Source organism: Rhincodon typus, chromosome 35 (assembly GCF_021869965.1).
Source record: "Rhincodon typus isolate 14 chromosome 35, sRhiTyp1.1, whole genome shotgun sequence".
NCBI classification, from domain to species: domain Eukaryota; kingdom Metazoa; phylum Chordata; class Chondrichthyes; order Orectolobiformes; family Rhincodontidae; genus Rhincodon; species Rhincodon typus.
In genome coordinates, this window is record NC_063366.1 from 18542874 (window position 1) to 18553633 (window position 10760).

General features: G+C 49.4%; 1 protein-coding gene across 1 annotated transcript; it reads right to left on the reverse strand.

Annotated features, from left to right (window-relative positions):
- Nucleotides 1-5632: 5632 nt before the first annotated feature.
- Nucleotides 5633-10513, reverse strand: c35h6orf47 (chromosome 35 C6orf47 homolog). Its single transcript, XM_048616951.1, has one exon. The coding sequence runs from the start codon at nucleotides 8728-8730 to the stop codon at nucleotides 7723-7725; it is 1008 nt and encodes a 335-aa protein (XP_048472908.1). The 5' UTR covers nucleotides 8731-10513; the 3' UTR covers nucleotides 5633-7722.
- Between the last annotated feature and the right edge of the window lie 247 nt (nucleotides 10514-10760).

Genomic DNA, 10760 nt, shown 5'->3' on the forward strand with positions numbered 1-10760 from the left:
ATAACAGAATTTCATAAAGGCAGCACATGGAATACAATGAATAGCAATTCAAGCAGTCCTTAGAAATAAGCAAGTATGGGACAGACCAGAAGGTGTATAACCAGTAAGTTTTGATGCATAGAAAGATCCCAAGGCCTGGTGATTACAATGTCTGTTAAACACCATGAGATCATGGAAACCTGGGGCTGTCCATAGGAATGCCCATCATTGATCAGGTGTTTCACAGGATTGGGTGTACGAAATAAGAGGGAAGGACACCATGACCACACTGTGTGTGAATACTGTAACACAAATATATAAAAATGCTGTATTTCACTGTAAAAATCAGAGTGTGTCATTGATCTCTCTTCCGATCTGAGCTAAAGATTAAGAGAATAGTCATGTTCTCACGTCGAGGCCAGATTTGGGGAAGATCCTTTAGCCCTTTCCCTGCATTAACTGGTTTTTGCTTGAATAACAGTCTGCCACTTGCCTGAATTTTGCCTGCCTCATGAATCTTTGTCCCCGGTCAGGGTTGCGGGGGAGGCGGTGGCATGGTGGGTACACTCCTTCAAAGCTGATCCATTCTGTCATTACAGCTTTGATAACATCTTACTTTATTAATAATGTAATTGCTTAGCATGAGCCACGTCTCTACTCTGCTCAACCACCAGGGACCTGTTACATTGACAAGTTTGTTCATGCCACGGGCTTTATTACCTCTGCAAGAGACAGACACCACAGCAGGTGTGAAGGGTACTGCATTTCACCCAGATTTCAGTCTTCAGAGTAAACAGTTTTCTGTGTCTCCTGACTGGGTCTCCTTTTTCTGAAATTTCAACACATTTTGTGTTTTTGCTTCAGGATCCACTTTCCCAATCAAACACACCCAGGACAAGTACAGCACGGGGTTAGATCCAGAGTAAAGCTGCCTTGGTACTGTCCCCAACAAACACACTTAGGACAGTTACAGCACAGGTTAGATATAGCATAAACCTGCCTCTACACTGTCCTTACCAAATACTCCCTCGGCAGATACAGCACAGGTTAGATATCAAGTAAAGCTTCTTCTACTCTTTTACACTGAAAGTAAGACCAGCTCAACATGGTCCCGATCAGACACTCCCAGGAAAAGTACAGCATGGACAGTAGATTTTTTCTGGCTGGATTTCAGAAGGTCCCAACCAGCACCAAAACCAGGAACAACAAATAAAGACCACAGACCAACGCTCAAACCTCCTCCATATGTCTCAGCTCCACAGTGCACAATGTGAGGCATGCTCAATCCAAGAGAGCTTGATAACAATATGTTAGATATATTGGGTAGACACATCAGTGATGGGTATATGTAACAGAGTACCCATTGCATGTTGGAGTGCAGCAGCTCCACTCAAAATTATATTTTAATTTGAATTTGGCACAGTTTCCTTTGATAATTTAAAGGGATACTATCTGGTTAATCTGGCTCATTAGTTTCCAAAACTAATATAATGAGAGGCTATTGGGGCTACGTTCCTTCTAACTTTTGTTGTTCCCACACAGACCCGGAGTAATTTTGGGTACATTTAAACCAGAGCGGAAGTCTGGTTGAAGGATGGTGGAGCATGTGTCGGGCTGCTGTGTGACAGTGCATGAGCACAGCTTGCAGGGTACATTGGTTTGAAGATACGTTTATTCATGATTATTCCATTAAAAAGTAATAATAATAGTAAATGAATAAACCAATTATCTAAAAAGGTACAAGTGCCCAATTTCATACCTTACCTATGGGCTTGGAATTCATTGACGAGTTGTTCACAGATCCAGAGAGTTCCCCAAGGCAGAGGTTCCTTATGTGAAGTTCACCCACACAAAGTTGCTTCACTCAAACTGAGCTCCACCAAATGGAACTGCCCACTGCATATCACTCTCTCATGAGAAACATTCCACCACGCAACTCCCCCATGTGTAACATTCCCATGGAGAGCTCCCCAAGTGCAACATTGCTCCACGCTTAACACACTGCCAGCAGAGCTTCCACCACTTACATTAAGCCCCCCCGCAAAATGTAATATTCCCCACAAGGAGATATTTCATGTGTACCACTCTCCCATACAAAGGTCCCTCTTTAGTTATGCTTACCCACACAAACATGCCCCATTTGTAACACTTTCCCACACAAAGACTCCCCATACATAGCAGCCTCCCAAACGAGGTTCCAACCCTTTCCTCCAACGTTACATTACCTGAAATATAGCTACTTCATACATAACACTCTCCCACACCGAGCTACCCTATACATAACACTCCCCCACAGCGAGCTACCCCATACATAACACTCTCCCAAACCAAGCTACCCTATACGTAACACTCCCCAACAGCAAGCTACCCCATATATAACACTTTCCCACACCAAGCTATCCCGTACATAACACTCCCCCACAGCGAGCTACCCCATACATAACACTTTCCCACACCAAGCTATCCCATACATAAAACTTCCCCACACGGAGCTACCCCACACATAACACTCCCCCACACCAAACTACCCCATACATAACACTCTCCCACACCGAGCTACCCCAAATATAACACTCCCCCACACCGAGCTCACCCATACAGAACACTCCCCCACATGAGCTACCCCATACATAACATCCTTCACATCAAGCTACCCCATACATAACACTTCCCCACACAGCAAGCTACCCCATACACAACAATACTCCACACCAAGCTACCCCATACATAACAATCCTCCACACCGAGCTACGCCATACATAACACTCCTCCTCATGGAGATACTCCATACAGAACATTCCCCCAATGGAGCAACCCCATACATAACACTTCCACCCCCCCACAGCGAGCTACTCCATACATAACACTCCTCCACACTGAGCTACCCCATACATAACACTCCTCCACACTGAGCTACTCCATATGTAACACTCCCCCATATCAAGCTAACCCATATGTAACACTCCCCCACACCAAGCTACTCCATACATAACACTCCCCCACATGGAGCCATCCCATAAATAACACTTGCCCACATTGAGGTCCCCATAATTAACTCTCCTGCTCAGAGCTCTCACATATGTAAAATTCCACCATGTGGAGACCTCCATGAGTAATATTTCTCTCGTGGCACTTTCCCATTCGCAACACTCTCCCACACAGAGCTCCCCAATGTGTAAATCTCCATCATTAAGAGCTCCCAATTAATTTAAAAGGTAAGTACTGATGCTGAAAATCTGAAACAAATACAGGGAATGCTGGAGAAACAGTTGCTGCCAGACCTGCTCAGTTTCTTCAACATTCCCTGTGTTTGTTCCCAATTAATTTTGATGCAGTAGGTTTTACAATGTCTGGGAACCACAGGGAATGGACAGCAAGAAATGGGAGCATATGCTCCACAACATGCTGACATTTCTGTACCTCTGCATCCAAAGTAATCTCACTGATACTGACCCCGATCCCCATTCAAAACCAGGAAAAGCTGCCATGTAAATCAGAAGTGACAACACTAATCCCTTGGAAGCCAGCACATCAGGGTCAGCTGAGAGGGATTGCACACCAATGATGCAATCTATTTAGCAGAACCCTTGAGAAAATCAGAACATTGGTGAGATTTGATTTTTTTGTTAAACACACCCTTCAAGTGCTGAAAATTGGAAACAATTGGTTATTTGTTAACAGGATGAGCGCACTACTGGCAAGTCTACTATTTATAGCCTGGAGACATTAAGGACTGCAGATGCTGGAGGCCAGAGTCTATAGGTGTGAGGCTGGAAAAGCACAGCAGATCAGACAGCATCAGAGGAGCAGGAAAGTCAACAGTTCAGGCCGAAACCCTTTGTCAGAACTGGGGAGGGGGAGGAGAGCCCAGAAATAAATGGGGGTGGTTGGGCTGGGGGACAGGTAGGAGAGATGGTGATAGATGGATGCAGATGGGGGTTATTGTGATTGGTCCGTGGGAAGGGGGTAGGTGAGTAAGAAGATGGACAGGTTACGTCGGGTCAGGTCAGGAGGGGGAGGGCTGGACATGGGATAAGTCTGGGGGTGGAGGGATTTTGAAGCTGGTGAAGTCAATGTTAAGGCCATTGGGCTGTAAGCTTCCAAAGCAAAACATCAGGCAGGTATTGTTCCTCCAGTACACATTTGGCCTCACTTTGACAGTGGAGGAGGCCAAGGATGGACATGTCACCAGGGGAGAGGGAGGGGGAATAAAAACGGATGGCAACTGGAAGGTCGGGTTGGTCGGTGTGTGCAGAGCGCAGATGCTCCATGAACCGGTCCCCAAGCATGCGTTTGGTCTCGCCGATATAGAGGAGACCACATCAGGAGCAACGGATGCAATAGATAAGGTTGGATGAAGTGCAGGTGAATCTCTGCCAGATCTGGAAGGATTGTTTGAGGCCTTGGATGGAGGTAAAAGGGGAGGTGTAGGGGCAGGTGTTGCACCTCTTGCGGTTGCAGAGAAAGGTACTGGATGTCGTGGAGGAATTGGTGGGAAGTGTACAGCTGACGAGGTAGTCATGGAGTGAATGGTCGCTGCGGAAAGCAGACAGGGGTAGGGAGGGAAATATCTTTTTCGTGTGGGTCTGATTGTAGGTGGCAGAAATGCGGGAAGATGATGCGTTGAATTTGGAGGTTGGTGGTACGTGAGGACTAAGAAGACTCTATCCTTATTTGCTGTTGGGGGGAGGGGTTTAAGGGCAGAAGTGCAGGAAATGGAGGAAATGCAGTTGAGGGCATCCTTAATTACAGAGGAGCAGAAATTATAGTCCCTAAAATAGGAGGATGTCTGGGAATGTCCTGGAGTAGAATGCCTCATCCCAGGAGTAGATGCAGCAGAGACAGAGGAATTGGGAGTATGGAATAGCATTTTTTGCAGGAGAAGGTATAGTTGAGGTAGTTGTGGGAGGCAATGGGTTTGAAATGGATGTCAGCGGTGAGTCCGTTTCCACAGATGGAGACAGAGGGGTCCAGAAAGGGGAGGGAGGTGTCAGAAATAGTTCAGGTGCATTTAAGGGTGGGGTGGCAGGTGTTGGTGAAGTTGATGAACTGCTCGAGCTCCTCGTGGGAGCACAAGGCAGTGTCGATGCAGTCACCAATATAGCAGAGAAAGAGGTGAGGGATGGTGCCAGTGTAGTTGCAGAAGACAGACTGTTCCACAAATCCTACAAAGAACCAGGCATAGCTCAGGCCCACGCGGGTGCCCATGTCCACCCCTTTGGTCTGAAGGAAGTGGGAGGAATCAAAGCAGAAATTGTCGAGAGTGAGGACCAGTTCAGCCAAGTGAATGAGAGTATCAGTGGAGAGAGAGTGGTTAGGCCTATGGGAGAGGAAGAAGCGGAGGGCTTTTAAGCCCTCCTTGTGGGGATTACAGGTGTACAGATACTGTACATCCATGGTGAAGATGAGGTGTTGGGGGCCGGGGAATTGAAAGTTTTAGAAAAGGTGGAGGACGTAGGTTGTGTCACTACTTCTTGCCCATCCCTAACTGCCTTTAGACTAGGTGGCTTGCTGTGCTATTTCTGAGGCAAGCTGTGGTCAGGAGTTTCATTTATCCAGACCAGTAAAGACGGCAGATTTCCTCGCCTAAAGGACACTAGTGATTCAGTTGCAGTTTTATAACAATTGACAATAGTTTCACAGTCACAATCACTGAGGCTATAGTTTTTTATTCCGATTTTATTAATTGCATTATAATTCCAGCAGCTGCCCAGTGTGGGATCTGAACCACCGGAGCATCAGTCTGAACCTACCGGATCACGAGTCCAGTGACATTACTATTATGCCACTGCAACCCCAGCCTGACGAAACAAAAACAGGATATTCTGGAAAGACATTGCAGGAGCATTAGCAAGTGCTCTGTGAAAAAGGTGTGTAGAGGTTTAACGGGGAGGCTCAGGTCAGGTCTGAGGGCACACCCTCCCCCACTCACCTTTCAGCCAAACCGCTGGTGTGTAGTTCCTGAATTTGCTTCTTCCGGATGCCCTCTCCACCTGGGGAAACCTCTCATTTCCAGTCCCAGACCTGCATTGCAGATGCAGACTGTAATGTGATTTTTGGAAATCCACTAAAAACAGTGCACAGAAATAACAGAGAAACCTGTCTAAAAGACCCCCTGACCCAAGTAAACCTCATTGGTTAGGTCAAAAAATACTCAGTGCAGTGAATGGTACAGCTAAACAAATGCCAGTGACAACCCTGGAAAGTGCACCCTGGAATTCATTTGCAGGTTTTAAAGGTAATTGGGGAAAAAGCGCAGTTGGCACTTTTTGCAATCTTACAGGACATTGTAAATTGTACCTTTCTGTCCTGTGCTAGCTGAACGTTTCCAATCCCAACACCCAAATAAAATCCCACTCTAATGTTCTGCTGGACTGGGGGGAATGGGGGAGGGGTAACAAGGTACACAGGGTCAAAGGCAATACAAGCAGGAGTAGGTCATTTGGCCACTCAAGCCTGCTCGGCCATTTATTGCTGATTTCGACCGCAATGGCGTTTTCCCACAGTATCCCCATATCCTTTGAAATCTTTAATACATTTGTTCGTGGGATGTGGGCGTTGCTGGCTCAGCCAGCGTTTATTGCTCTAGAGAAGGCAGTGGTGAACTGCCACATTGAACTACTGCAGTCTTTGGGGTGTAGGGACACCCACAGACCTATTGCACAGGGATTTCCAGGGGTTTTGTCCTGGAAGCAATGTTTCAAGTCAGGACAGCGTGGAGGGCTACTGACATCTTTGATATCCATTCAGGCTGCCGGCCTTTGAAATGTGGCACAGGCATAGCAGAGTCACTAACTTCCTCCACAATCTGGACGTTCGCGCACCATCGATCGCGAGGTCCCAAGTAAAATTTAAAAACCCAATCCTCCCACGTCCTTCCTCAGCGCTAAGTCTGATCCTAACTCGGGTGCCCTCTCCACCATCCACCCCTCCAAAATCCAACACGTCCCCGCATAGAATGGCAGTATAACAAAGACTTTCAAGAACGTGTTGGATGATATTTTTTAAACACATAAGTTGCAGGGGTTACGGAAGGGTTGGGGGGAATAAAGGGCAAGAAAATGGGCGCTGAGCCACGACGCTCCTTGGAAAGAGCCGGTGCAAAGGAAGGCCAGGGGAACCCGGACAGTCTCCTTCTGCACCCTAATACTGGTGTGATTCTGCAAACCGGCAAAACACTCACCCCTACCACCAACTTAACATCTGAGTCCATCATTTGGGGGGGGGGGGGGGGGGGGGTGGAAAAGTTACCCATCGCTGACATTAACATCCCCCTTTCCTTTCCTTTCCCCTCCCCGCTTCCAACACCCCCCTCCCCCCCACCCACCACCCAAATCCTTGTCCAAGGATGGAAAAATGGGAAAAGGGGAAGGGGGTGAAAGAGAGACGGGGGAGAAAGAGAGACGGGGGTGAAGGGGGGGGGGGGGGAGTGAAAGAAAGCAAGTCACCCAGTCGTCATGGAAACCGGTGCCAGCCAGGAGGTTTTCGGAGAGGCAACTGGCTGCCTCGAAGACACGAAGGTGGGGAGGTTGGCATCCACGTTTCAGTTTGTGAAGCCTTTCTTGTCTTTTTTTTCGGGGGGGGGTGGGGTGCAAAAGAAAAGCACGCAATTGGTAAGGAGTCACGTTGTCTTTTAAAAAGTCAACAATAACAAATTAGTAACGATGATGATAATTCCTTGGTGCTCACAGATATGGGTCCCACCTCCTTGGTTTTGATTCTGAGGGAGTAAGAGGTCGACCATCAGGGGCTTCCTGTTGTTGTTGTTGTTCCAACCGCCTCCACGTACTGCACGAGACGGTTGTCGAAGCAGTGGACCTCCAACCCATTGTCCTCCAAGGGATGGTCCTCCCAGCGGTGGTCCTCCAAGGGATGGTCCTCCCAGCGGTGGTCCTCCAAGGGATGGTCCTCCCAGCGGTGGTCCTCCAAGGGATGGTCCTCCAAGAGATGGTCCTCCAGCCCATTGTCCTCCCAGCGGTGGTCCTCCAAGGGATGATCCTCCAGCCCATTGTCCTCCCAGCGGCGGCCCTCCAACAGATGGACCTCCAAGGGATGGTCCTCCAGCCCATTGTCCACCCAGCGGCGGTCCTCCCAGGGACGGTCCTCCAGGCGGTGGCCCCGATGCCGGAGGCTCACCCCCAGCACCAGCAGCTGGACGGCGCCGAACAGCAGGCACAGCTGCGCCAGGTAGGCCCGCAGCAGCCAGGCGGCCAGCGCCAGGCCGTACGAGGCGGCCAAGAAGAGCGCCAGGCCGTGGAGCCAGAGGCGCAGCAGGCCGCGGAGGCCGAGAGCGTCGAGCGCGGCCCGGGCCAGCGGAGAGGCCACCAGCAGCAGGGAGACCACCGCCGCGTCGAAGAGGTGCCGCACCAGGTTGAAGCCGATCTCCAGGGGCTCGGGCTCGGTGCTGGCGGCCGGGTTCACCACCTCCTTCGCTCCTCTCTCTCCTCCTTTCTGTTGCCCCAGGGAAGTCTCTCGACTCGCTTTATTCTTCAGCAGCACCTCCTCCACCTCCTCCACCTCCACCTTCAACTCCGGCTCCACACTCCTCTCCCTCTCCTTCCTCTTCCTCCTCCAGGGCCAGGGAGGTGGCAGCAGCCAGTTTCTGAGACGCCTCACGCAGCCGAACAGCAGGGCGGCCAGTTGAGGAGGCAGCAGCAACAGCCAGCCCAGGAGGCCTCTCTTGGTCCTGGCCGGGATGTGAGTCCCTCTGCCCGGCTCCTGGCTGCCGTTTGGCTCCGCTCTGGTCCTCATTCGAGCAGCACGCACGGAGAGAGAGAGGTAGGGAAAGAGACCAGGCAATTACGACAACAACTTGGGCCAAGCGACAGCAAACAATTACAAAACTCTGCCAACTCCCCAGCAAAGTGAGTGAGAGAGGTGGGGTGAGTGGTGGAGAAGACAGCTGGGAATTTGGGATCTTTCGCTCTTTTCTTCTCTCTCCCTCCCTCTCTCCCTCATCAGGAAATTCTTCCTGACGTTCTGGCAGGGAGGGACTTTGTGGAAACGTAAGAAGCTTATGTTACACTCTCTCTCTCTCTGTCTGGCAAAATGCAACAATGTCAGAAGCTCAAAGACCGTGCTGCTTCCTGCAGCCAAAACTCTCAACATTCCCGCAGAAATAAATGCGCGACATATTCTGCAGGCGCTCAGATTCCTCTTCAATCCCTTTTTACTCCCAAAACTCGGAAAACTTTTGTAAACTCAAGGGAAACTGTTGCAGCGCAGCAGGGAACGAATTCCGCGCATCGCCCAATCGCAAGCCTCCCTCTCTGCCGGCCCCCTCCCCGGTTCCCCGAACTTTGCCCCATTTGTAATGTCCTCCCTTCCCCAAGTGCATTTCTGTAGCGCCTGCCCAACGGGACTTCACAGCCAAAGGGAGCATTCTCACTGCTTCCATCTGTCACCTGTGCCGTAATGTTACTATGGGCTGTTATTTCGTGCACGGCATGATCTCAAACCAAACGGCAGACGACCTGTGATTGAGAGTTGCATGCGGGGAGGACTCCCCTCTCCTGCTTTCACATAGTGCCTGAGAGGAGAAACGCTGTCGCCCCTCAGTCCGGATTACGCGCTCAAAAGTGCTGAAGTGGGAGAGGCTTGAACCCAGGAACCTCTGAACACTCGAGTGAAAATGCAACCTACTGAACCGCAGGTTCAATATATCCTTTTGTTTTGCATTCCATTATCCCCTTCCCTTTTACAACTTGCGGAAATCCCCTGTGACACTGCGGTGAGTCAGTAGACATTTGAGACTGAAGAATGCAGTATCCCAGGGCGAGGATGTCGAAACGGAGACGTGGTTTTCCGGGTGTCCTGCCTTCCCAAGTGCTTTGGAGAATTGGAAAATCCAGCGGTTGCCCAGTAGCAACTTCCTGTCCCAAGGCAGCATTTTTAAAAACAAAAAAAATCCATGTGATGTGGTGTTATTTGCTGCTCTTTGATTGCTTTCGAGAAGAGCGGATGCGGAGCTGCCTACTTGAACCACTGCAGACCGTGGTGGTGTAGGTAGAGAGACAGTGCTGTGAGGAAGCGAATTCCAGGGGTCGTGACCTAGCGACAGTGAAGGAACTTGATGGTTCACTATCAAGTCAGGATAGTATGTGTAGCTAGCAAGGGAGCTTGAAGCAGTCCTGCTGGCTGAGACAGGTAGTTCGTCTTCCTGACATCAGGTTCCCGAAGCAACTGACTGCAACGTGTTGAGACGATTTTTTTTTGCATCTGTCTTTAACAAGTGAGGAGAAAATCACCCTGATCTGGGAAAGGGGTTAAGAGGGATTTGCAGAGCTGACTGTGATGTTTACTCATCCGCACGGGTGTTGAAAAGCTTGTCAATAAATCTCAGGGGCCCAATCAGCCACATCCGAGAAGCTTTGAGGGAATAAGGGAGGAAACAGCGTGCATACCTGCTCTAGCAGTTCACGGAGCACTGGAGAACAACCTGGGAAACAGAAGAAAGGTTGACAGTTCCTTCTGATATTAAAAATGGGATTTAAAAAAGCACAGGAAACCGCAGTGAGAGGGAAGTCAGGAAATCGTTAACATTGCTGCGAAAAGAGACATGCTAGCCATTCTTTCGATATTACACTCAGATGCAAGCATGCCAATGTCAAAGGGAGCAACAATTAGCGTGCATTAGAAAAGGGTTCTCATTGGTTGACAAGTTGATTCTGATAGTTGAGGACATTGCGTCTTCTGTAGCCCCCTTATTGATTGAGGCACAACGCCCGGACATGTTCCATTTTCCTACAGAGGACAGAGACCTGCATATGAATAAAAACAAA